The sequence below is a fragment of the Populus euphratica genome, unplaced genomic scaffold (assembly GCF_000495115.2).
Source record: "Populus euphratica unplaced genomic scaffold, PopEup_1.0 scaffold238.1, whole genome shotgun sequence".
NCBI classification, from domain to species: domain Eukaryota; kingdom Viridiplantae; phylum Streptophyta; class Magnoliopsida; order Malpighiales; family Salicaceae; genus Populus; species Populus euphratica.
In genome coordinates, this window is record NW_011499989.1 from 168,317 (window position 1) to 179,159 (window position 10,843).

The following is a 10,843-nucleotide window of genomic DNA, read 5'->3' on the forward strand; positions in this document are numbered from 1 at the left end:
AGTGTCTGATTTTCAAACAGACAACAAACGGAACGAAAGAGATCGGATTCCAAATACAAATTAAAAATAAAAAATAAAAAAAACCTTCTCTTTTTTATTGTTATATCTTGGATTGCGTGCAGAAGCAAAACCCACATAAATTCCATTACCCCCAAGAAAAAACAAAAAGTAAAAAAAAATTAACGTGCATTTACCAAGCAAAGCGACGAACACTCTTTTCCTTGTTCTTGGTAGGGTTGTGTTCAGAGAGAAATCAATAAATGTGTCCTTCTATTCAGCTCCAAGGCCGTACCTTTCATGGTGTTTCTCTCCAGTTGCTTCATTTTCCTGAGAGCTGCTCTCTACCTACTAAGTAATGCCTTTCCTCTCTTTTATTTTCATTTGCAGATTAAAAGAAAAACATTGCTCATATATATATATATTTACTTAGGATTTCCTTTCCTTCTTTCTTTCTTTATTTTTTTTCTATGAAGTTTTAAATTAAAAGCTGAGATTTTGTGATTTGTTGTTTGTCCATTTTGTGTTTTTTTATGTCTTAGACCCTTTTTGAGATTTGACTTCCTTTTGGGCTCAATGTAAAATCTTGATTTTTTTTTTAAATTTTGTTTATTATAATTTCTTTTCTCATTTAATTTAAGGTTCTTTAATGAGTTTGAGGTCTCTTAGCTTTGAAAGACCATTTGTTTTTTGCTCTAATGGGTTTTGTGACTGTGTCAAGATCTCCTTTGTGTTATCTAAATTATGCTTTGCTGTGCTAACTACGATCATTTATTGGAACAAAGTCCAGTCCCTTTTAGTTCTAAAAATCTTGCTACATGGCGCACATGCAAAGGGAAGGGGCTGTTTGGTTTGTGTGTTTTATGAAGTCATGTTTTTCTTAACTTTATGGCTCTAATATATCGTGGCTCTGCAGAAAAGAAGGGTGTGTATGACTAAAACGTGTGTTTTTTTTTCCTTCACTGTTGGTGCTGAAATTATGAATAGCAATTTTAGTATATTTCCTTTGCTTCTGGTTTTAACTTCTATGAATTTGATGTTCAAAGATTCATATTGAATAAACATGAGTGGAAAACTTTTTCTACACAATATTTGATAATTTTCATCATTTAGGCTATAGAGTGGGCACTCAGTGTGGAATCATTTAAATATAAATTAACAATGAAGGTGAACTGTGTACATTTATTCATTCAAAATAACTTGTGGTGTTAAAGAGGTAGATACGATTTATTTCCCGGTGTGTTTCCCACTGACGCTTTGAATGCGAAGTTTTTTTCTATTTTTTTGGCATGCAAAATGATATTAAGGAAAGTGAAATGTGGGTATTGATTTCCGGAATTCTTTAAGGCTTTGGTCTTACAGGGAACTTAGCATGTTTTTGCAAAGATTTATGTGCATTAGAGATTAGTCTTTTGTGGTACATTTACATGGTTTGTTTATTACACCTGGTGAGTTACTCTCGTATCATGTTTCACAAACTGTGAACTTACATGGGTTCACCTGTTTTGGATGAGCTTAGGTGAGTTAGAGTTGTGGTAGTTTTGGTTTCCCTTTGCAGTCAAACAACTTTTTTTTTCTAGGTGTGAACATTATGTGCTGTGCAGGTTGGGTGTATGGTACACCTTTCTTGTTTCTCCACTCCATCTAAATGTTAATTTTATATATTCTGGATGTTCATCTATCCGTAAACTAGTTATGCCAATTTTTCCTTTCTTCTTTTCTCTTTGATCTTGGCATTTCTGTGATGTAGCTTTTTTATATTTTATTTTACTTAATCTTGACAATGGTTTTATTTTACTTAATTTTGGTATTCCTTTATCAAGAATACTGTTTTATCAGTTCTCTAATTTGTAGAAGGGAAGCCCCAACTTCTTTTTCTGTTTATCTTTTGATGCACGTTTGAATGCTATGCATAAGCATAAGTCATTTGCTCACACTACCTAGCGTCTTGTAGAATTGTGTGATAGCTCCCATGTGACCAATCTGATTTCGTCAATCCATGGCATGAGCATTTTATTGTGTTTTCTACTCGGTTTCATATGGTATTTTGCATTTGCAAATACTGTTAATTAAATGCTTGTAAGTTTCTTATTCTCAGAACTCATTTTATGAGTTGTTCAATTAATGGTTAACTATCCTAGATAACATGGCATGTGAGTCAAAAGCATGATAGGTACTTTGGCATGTTAGTAGAGTGTGCTGCAAAGATGCTTCCTGGTGAACTGGTATCTTAAGATTCATAAATTGCTATTGGTAGCTGTAGATGGGGGCAAATGAGATTTGACAACTTCTAATTTTCCTAACATTTGGATGTTATGATAACTGTCTTCGGTTATGTTAATGGAACTTCCCGGGTGATTTTTTTTGGCTGTAAAAGTTTCTTGTAATTTATGGTGTCATCGCACTCCATGTTCATTCCTTTTGTTTTATTCTGTCAGGTTTAAAGACAATAGTATTCATGATCTCTTCGAGCATTGGACATGAAACATTACTTATTTTAAGGTAATGCAGAATTTATGAATTAATATATTTGAGATTTGGAGTAGGGAATGAAGCCATCGGTCCGCCTAGCTTAGGGTAGATGTACTGTATTTGACAGTTTCTGTAAATTGTTAATGTATTCTGAGATTATTTAGCTGATTATTTTTAATCTCATTTCACTTTAGTGCCATTATCTATTTATACTCACTCTCTGCCTCTCTAAAGCAGAGGCATTGGGAGTTTCATTAGATTATCCTCTCTAATAGCTAGGCGCCTTGGTCTGAAAGTGAAATTTTGTTGCAGGGCTGATATTAGTTGGCATGTGACTGGGCAAAACCAACAGTGTTTGGGAAAGTAGTGCAAATTATGATCTTTTGAATTTTAAATTTTTTTTGTTTGAAATATTTTTTTTTATGTTTTTGGATAGGCTGATGTAAAAAATAATTTTTTAAAAATAAAAAAATATTTTAATATATTTTAATTTAAAAAATCATTTTGAATTGTTATCGGCATTACAATTCAAAAAATCCTCAACATACCCTACTTGAAGGATGAAACTGCAGTTATTTTTTGATGATCCTACTTTAATTGGAGCAGAACCAGATACAGACTCGTGTCTTTTTGGGTCAATAGCAGAGTTCATGTGTTAGCTGGTGGGATGGAGAGTATTCTATGGAGAGAAATAGTAGGCTTTCAACTCCTGATTTTATAGAAATTAGAGGTTTACAGAAATTGTAGAATAGGTCTTTTTTGCATTGTTTTTTTCCTCAAAAAAAAAAAAAAAGGAAAAAAAGCATGAGCAACTTTTGAAAAGGGCAAAATTATAATAAATGGATACGCAACTGAAGATATCTAATATAGAAAAAAAAAATTAGCTAATGAATTATGAAAATGCATCCTTTATGTATAAGAAATTGTGAGCATTTCACAAAACTTCCAGTGAAACAAAAAAATTATTATTCTTATTTAAATTCGATATGCTTTTATAGAATTAAACTGATTTTCTATCTATTCTATATATAAATGGATCTAATGACTAAAGAGCTGTATGATAAAAATAAATCACGAACGTAGAACATAAAAAAATTAAAAATATATGGACAATAAATAAAATTCTAAAAATAGTGAATAATCATTATGTTTTATCAATAACTTGTACCTTTGATTTCAATGGTAATTGATGAAGTTCTTTGATTTTTCTTTTTCAACGTGTAAAGGAATTACTGTGGCATGGTTTATCTTGTCACATGTCGGGTCAAGAGCGAGTGAAAAATAAAGGATTTGAGATTACACACAGAGAACACAAAAACTAGAAAATACAAATTGTAAGAATTTGTGCCTATATTTTTTTTTTTAAAATTTGTTAATTAAAGATTTATTACTGATTTGTTTTTGCTTTAAATAATTTTTTTTAGCTTTGAATAATATTCAAATATTAATATGGAATAATTTTAGAAATTAACTCAATTAAATTCTAGATTTTTCTATGTTTAGAAATACAATTCTTTTATTAATATTATTATTGTTCTTACTTTCTAAAATATAGCTTAATAAAGTAATACTTAATTAAACTATTTTAATTTAATTTTTGATTAATGGTTTTAATGTGTATGATTTATTATATTTCTAATATGTTGACCCAAATATAAATTATAATTATAATAAAATAAAATTAAATAATTTAATTTATTATCAATTTAATAATTAATTAATTTATATTTGAAAATTAGGTGCATCGTTTAGCAATGTGTCATGATTCTTCAAATATTAAAAAAGTCATTAGTAGTTTGACTTAACCTTTTAGTAACCGTTTTCTTAGTGTAATTACATCATTTTGTTAATAATGTTTCAGTTTAATATTAAAGCATGAAGCATGTCTTCCATGTTAAATTATGTTTGTTCTCTACATGATAATCATTGATCATTTGAATAAGGCTTGAAATTCTTTTCAAATCTCATTCCACCTTTATCAATAATTTCTCATTCAATATTATTTGAGAATAAATAAAATATTTTCTTTAATTCATATAGAGTAATGAATCCTATGTTGATCATTCAAGTACCTTTAAATAACTCATGCTATAACTAATGTCTGCCTCTTCATTACCTCAAATAAGATAATATGTAACATAATTAAAACATAATATTTTTTATATAGAATAATTTAATGATCTTAAGTCTAATGATCATTTACATAATTATTACGTACATGTGATCTCTTCATATGAAATTCTTATATAGGTCATTTCAGTTTATATGTCATATAACAAGTACTTAAATATTAGTTTCAAGTATTCCTTATACCTCTACTTATGATAATAATTGTTTTCTCTCGTAAAGGAAAGAATATAATATGTACTAGTCTCAACAATCCTAATAAATATCTAATATTTAAAAGAGTATCGATTATAAATATTTTAAGAACAATGTTTTGATGCAATAAAAATCCCATAATTATAATAGCTTTATAATTTTATTTGCAAACTTTTTTTTTTTATCTCATGGACTTTATCTTTACTCTAGATTCATAAATTAAATATTATACCTCAACTTATAAAAATAACTGCTTTTTTTCATTAAAAAAGAACATAATATATATTAGTCTCTATGACTCTAATAAATGTTTAATATTTAAAAGATTATTAACCATAAACATTTTAGGAATAATGCTTTGATGTAATATAAATTCTATAATTACAACAACTTTATAATTTTATTTGTAAAATATTTTTATTCTATAAATTTTATCTTTATTATAGATTAATAAATAAAATATTAGATTCATTAATATAATATTAATTAAAGATAAATTAAGTTTTTATTAATAATAAATATATATTTACGAACCAACTAATTAAACTAACACGTGTGTTATCTACTACTATATCTAGATTTAGGTGGCATATACCTTAAATTTATTTGACATTCTGGTTTGATATTTCTTGAAATGTTAAGCGGTTTAAGATGGACAGGAGATAATGTATAGGTTAAAAGGAAAAGGTGGCATCCTATACGGTACGAGTAACGCTGATAACGTGCACAAAATTGATTTGTGGCAAGGGTGGGAAGGGCTCCCTGAGCCTCCGCCATTGTTATGTCTCCCTGCCATTTTTTTACAGCGATTTGTACCTTGTTTAAAAAAGAATTCTCAAGTCAATGAAATGAGGTGAAGAACAGAAAAGAAATAAATAAATCTTAACTAAGGCTACAGAACTCTCATGACTTCAAGCTATGATTTTCCAGTGACTTCATGCAAAAAGATCGATCATCTCATCTCATCTCATGTAGTCAACAACTCCATTTCTTTTAAATATCATCGGGCGAAACCCATGTCTCCAAATAAAGATTTTCTTTCACATCCAACATGGTAAGGAATTTTTTTTGGGTATTAAATAAATATATAATTTTTTAAGATAAATTATTAATTTAGGTACATGAATTTTTAAAATTAATAGTAAAATTTGAATTTTTAAAATTAACATTAAAATTTTAATTCAAATACACTACTCAAAATATTAAAAAATAAATTTGAAAGTATATAAAATTAAGTAAAAGTAAAAATAAACTCACTATTAAAGTTATATATTTTTATATTTTGTGAAATATAATTCATCTATAATCAAATTTGAATCAATATTGTAACAACTTCTTAACCATAATAAAATAACAAACTATAATCAAATCTGAATCGATATTCTAACCACTCCTTAATTAGAATAAAATAACAATATCTTGTCAACTGAAAAACAAAGTAATTAAATTTTTTTCCTCTCTCAACTCCTCACTTTACTTGATTCTTTCTTAGATTAATATTTTATAAGTTATAGTTTGTAAGGTTATAAGGTTATTGTCTCACTTTTCTTATTTTTTTTCATGGGATTTTTTTTTAATATTTTTCCTTACTTTTCTCTCCTTTTCTCTTGTCTTTTCTTTTCTTTCTTTTTCTATTCTGCTTCTATCCAGTTGACAACATATAAAAGGAAGAAATAATTGATTTGTTTTATTTTTTAATGGCAAATAACCATTTTACCCTTAATGAGTTGTTTTGCTTTTATTTGATGTTTTTTTAGCACTACTAAACTCTGTTCATCTTAAAATTTTAACCTGATTTTATTCAATATATTTTAAGATCCCTTGTTAAATTTTAGTTCAATCTAATAGTCGGATTGAAAATTACACCAAATAATATAAAACTGGTAAAATGATATTTTTTTTAATCAAACTTTGATTTTTTTCAAAAATTCTGAAATTTTCACTTCAACTAAAACATCATATTTGAAGGTTCTAAGTAAATTTTTAAAATTTTTTGATTCTTTAATTGAAAATTACAAATTTTATTTACATAAAATTAATAAAATCTTGACCTGGACTAGAGCTCACCAGAGCCTATACATGTGTCCTTGTTCATATCTATCCAATCCCAGCACTATTGTGTGTTTTTCTTTCAGGATAAAAATAAAAATAAAGTAAAGGATTGCTTCTTGAGCAACATCCTTGACTTGGTTTGATACTCTTTGCCCAAAGATTTTAAGGAAAAAAATGGCTAAGAAATTCACAATCACATTCATCCTTTGGGATATATTGACCACCATGTAAATGAATCGAATCTGAATCGATATTGTAACAACTCCTTAACCATAATAAAATAACAAACTATAATCGAATCTGAATTGATATTCTAACAACTTCTTAACTAGAATAAAATAACAATTTCATGTCAACTGAAAAACAAAGTAATTAAATTTTTTTCTTTTCTCAACTCCTAACTTCACTTGATTCTTCCTTAGATTCGTATTTTATAAGTTGGATTTTGTAAGGTTATAAGGTTATTCTCTCACTTTTTTTATTTTTTTTCATTGGATTTTTTTTTTGTTTTCCCCTACTTTTCTCTCGCCCTTTCTTTTCTTTTCTTTTTCTATTCTGTTTCTACCCAGTCGGTAACATATAAAATAAAAGAATAACTGATTTGTTTTATTTTTTAATGGCAAATAATCATTTTACCCTTAATGAGTCATTTTGTTTTTATTTGATATTTTTTTAGCACTACCAAACTCTGTTTATCTTAAAATTTTAACCATATTTTATTTAATATATTTTGAGATCCCTCATAAAATTTCAGCTCAATCTGATAGTCGAATTAAAAATTACACTCAATAATATAAAATTAGTCAAATGATATTTTTTTAATCAAATTTTGAATTTTAAAAAAAATTCTGAAATTTTAACTCCAACTAAAACATCATATTTGAAGGTCCCACGTAAATTTTTAAAATTTTTTGATTTTTCAATTGAGAATTATAAATTTTTTTAATATAAAATTAATAAAAAAAATATTGATAAAATCTTGACCTGGACTAGAGCTCACCAGAGCCTATACATGTGTCCTTGTTCATATCTATCCAATCCCAGCACTATTGTGTGTTTTTCTTTCAGGATAAAAATAAAAATAAAGTAAAGGATTGCTTCTTGAGAAACATCCTTGACTTGGTTTGATACTCTTTGCCCAAAGATTTTAAGGAAAAAAATGGCTAAGAAATTCCACAATCACATTATATTGACCACCATGTAAACGACTCTTTCAAAGTAGGGGTACAGGAGAAAATATGCATTAAAATTCTTACTCAATCAACAATTTAACATATTCATGTTCATAGGAACCTAGATCGTGTGCATTCACGATGGCTAAACCTGCGTCTTCGATCGGCACAGTAGTTGTATAACATGTAATACTTTTGCACCCATCGGAGCAATTTTCTACCATGCACATCAAGATCTTGAGTCAGCCAACCCTTGAATCCACTAGAGTCAGTAGTGAGTGCACTGAAGTTTCTGTAATATGCAGTGAAAGGAGCCATGGACCAGTCTGTTTTCACTTTCCCACCTTGTGTCGCCCAATCCTCTGCATCCCAGAGGCTTGCTTGAATCTTCATGGCCTGGTTTTTGGGATAAGGAACTCCAATGGATTCTAAATTACTGAACACCCTTATGGGAATGTTATCTACTAAAATACTGCAAGAAGAAACATACAGATGCAATTTGTTTTAAACGAAGACAGTGCCTAATTATTTTTCATTTTATCTATGCGAAGGTCGCTGATTTTTGTTCGATTATACACGTAAAGAAATCGAGTAAAGCCCGAGCTGAAAATGCCTTACATGATGCGTTGGGGATTCCATAGAATTGAGTACGTGTGAAACTTCAACGTTGGATCGAACCACAGGCGGAATTCTTGCTCCCTATTCCCTTGTCCTTGGGTATACACATTGGTATGCAAAGTATAAGGGTTCCCACTTTGGTTTCCCAAGAACTCGAAGTCAATCTCGTCATGCTTGTTTCCTTGCGATGTTAGCTGCAAGAAAAATACATGACGTAAATTCTCAGATTTTAATGTTCTACAGACAATGCTGTTTGATGCGAGGAGAGATGATGATTTATATGGTTATAAAAGTATCCTCCCAAGTTTCAATCCAATCATATATATATGTATGATAGAATCCATCTTAATATTATCTAGTTGTTGCCAGCTTGTCTATTCGTTCAATTTATGAACCAAAAACAATACCAAATGTGATGATAAAGATGAAACTCACATAGAAGGTGGTGACAGTCCCTGCAGAGTTTCCAGGGACAAGCTTCATTTGCACGTCGAACCTTCCAAAGAGATATGCTCTCTTGGATTGGAATCCGGAGCCTGAAGTCTTGTCAAGAGAAAGGGAAAGTGTGTTCCCTCGGCGTAGTATCTTGCCCCGACCATCTCCCCATGTAATGTCTACATCTCGGTAGAAATTACCTGCCGAAGCAGCAAGGAGGGAACTGACAAACAGAGAAACCAACAATGTTATTGAAACTCTATTCGCCATCTTCTAAGGAAAAGAAGGGAGTGAATCAATATGATAGGCCCCGGAAAAGAAGGGAGTGAATCAATATGATATGTCCCTCTTCTTCTGCATGACGACTCTTTAACCCTTAAATTCGTGAACAGAAAAAAGAAGGGCGATATATATGTACGTACAGGTCACGCCTTACATGAAACCATCAATAATCACCGCATTTACTATATATAGGCGTATATGCCATCTCAAAATTATCAGAAAAATTCAGAATTAGAGTCCACGGAACTAGATAAAGATGAAAATATGAAAATTTGGAACAAGAGTTGATATGTACTTTCTTGAACTTGATAAGATAATTGCATTGCTAGGAATCCTGGCCGTTAACGGCTAGGAAAATTCCCAAGAATTGCAACTCCTCTCCACAAAAAGGCGTATTTGCATGGTCAACTTGATTTTCGTACGCAGATCCAATTGGCAACACAAGATAAAGCAAATTCAACGGCAGAAAGAAAGGGAAAAGAAGAAATGAATGGCACAAAAACCAGTATTGGAGAGAGAAAACATAAGAAAAATTAAAAAAAGATATAATAGGATGCCAGAGTCATACTAGAATTCTGATGACAACATGCTCAACGTCAACAAAAAAATATTGATAAAATGAATCTATAGATACTAAAAAAAGCCACAAAACAAGACCATAGTGAGCTACATGTGTTGTTCAAAGACAACAAGTAGCTTAATAATTAGCATATGCATTACACATGTTAGCTAAAATCTTCCTAGCGATTTGGATCAGTCCAAATTGATATCATTCTTGCCCAGACTACTAGCTTTCTTGGCTGAGTAAGCCAACCTAAATGGCAAGGATTCCTTAGTATTTGAGTCATCCCAAACAATTAAGATTCCTTTCCTGTTTCTCCCTTTCTCTATCTCTCCCCCTCTCACTTTTCTCTCTCACCCTCCCTTACCCTGTTAAACATATACTTCAAAATATTTTCAGTCTCAATGAGCCAGAAATACACTATCCACTTGCGTGTTGCACAACACCCTTTTCTACCGATGAACATCCGTCAACTCTCTCTAACTAATAATTGTCTCTTTAAAATTGTCTCAGACCAACTTCTTCACTAATGGCACAAGACACCATAGCCAATGATGGGCACTAACTTCTTCACCAATAGGACATTATCTTTTCTTTATTATTCATGAGGTAAACTGATATGACCAGATTTATAAATATCTTAGGTTATCATTAGGTAAAAACCAAAACTTCATATACAATTACATAAGTCATATAAAACACATGTAACACTATCTATTTCACAAATTATTCTGCCTTGATATACATATTCTTTTCAAACATACACGCTCCTATCCTTTATGATAAAAAACTTGTTTTGCAAGAACAAAAATCAATCACTAACCAATGATGCAATTACAGAAAGCCCAAATCTATTAACAACATTGTATAGATTTTCTCGGTCAAAGTACTAGAGCTAGTATGTTGCTTGTGCTCTATCTTTTATTTTTAT

The 10,843-nt window shown here is 30.0% G+C and overlaps 1 protein-coding gene and 1 long non-coding RNA gene across 3 annotated transcripts; one reads left to right on the forward strand and one right to left on the reverse strand.

Moving 5' to 3' along the window:
* On the forward strand, positions 1 to 2,743 carry LOC105140266 (uncharacterized). The gene is made up of 2 exons (XR_845159.1): positions 1 to 352; positions 2,436 to 2,743. It is a non-coding gene; the product is annotated as an uncharacterized LOC105140266 (long non-coding RNA).
* A 5,336-nt stretch (positions 2,744 to 8,079) lies between these two features.
* On the reverse strand, positions 8,080 to 10,458 carry LOC105140267 (brassinosteroid-regulated protein BRU1-like). Of its 2 annotated transcripts, XM_011047029.1 has the most exons (4): positions 10,449 to 10,458; positions 9,069 to 9,325; positions 8,634 to 8,827; positions 8,080 to 8,487 (listed from the first exon to the last, which is right to left on the reverse strand). In XM_011047029.1, the coding sequence occupies exons 1-4, from the start codon at positions 10,456 to 10,458 to the stop codon at positions 8,127 to 8,129; spliced, it is 822 nt and encodes a 273-aa protein (XP_011045331.1). In that variant the 3' UTR covers positions 8,080 to 8,126. The 2 variants fall into 2 exon arrangements, with proteins under 2 accessions (XP_011045331.1, XP_011045330.1); XM_011047028.1 differs by lacking the exon at positions 10,449 to 10,458 and having other exon boundaries at positions 9,069 to 9,338.
* Positions 10,459 to 10,843: the final 385 nt, after the last annotated feature.

Bases quoted from the DNA above. Each gene is read 5' to 3' on its own strand.
- LOC105140267 (XM_011047028.1), bottom strand. From the start codon at position 9,338: ATGGCGAATAGAGTTTCAATAACATTGTTGGTTTCTCTGTTTGTCAGT. The intron at 8,828-9,068 runs GTGAGTTTCATC...TTTTTCTTGCAG, and splicing joins GGACTGTCACCACCTTCTAT to CTAACATCGCAAGGAAACAA. The intron at 8,488-8,633 runs GTAAGGCATTTT...TTCTTCTTGCAG, and splicing joins TGGAATCCCCAACGCATCAT to TATTTTAGTAGATAACATTC.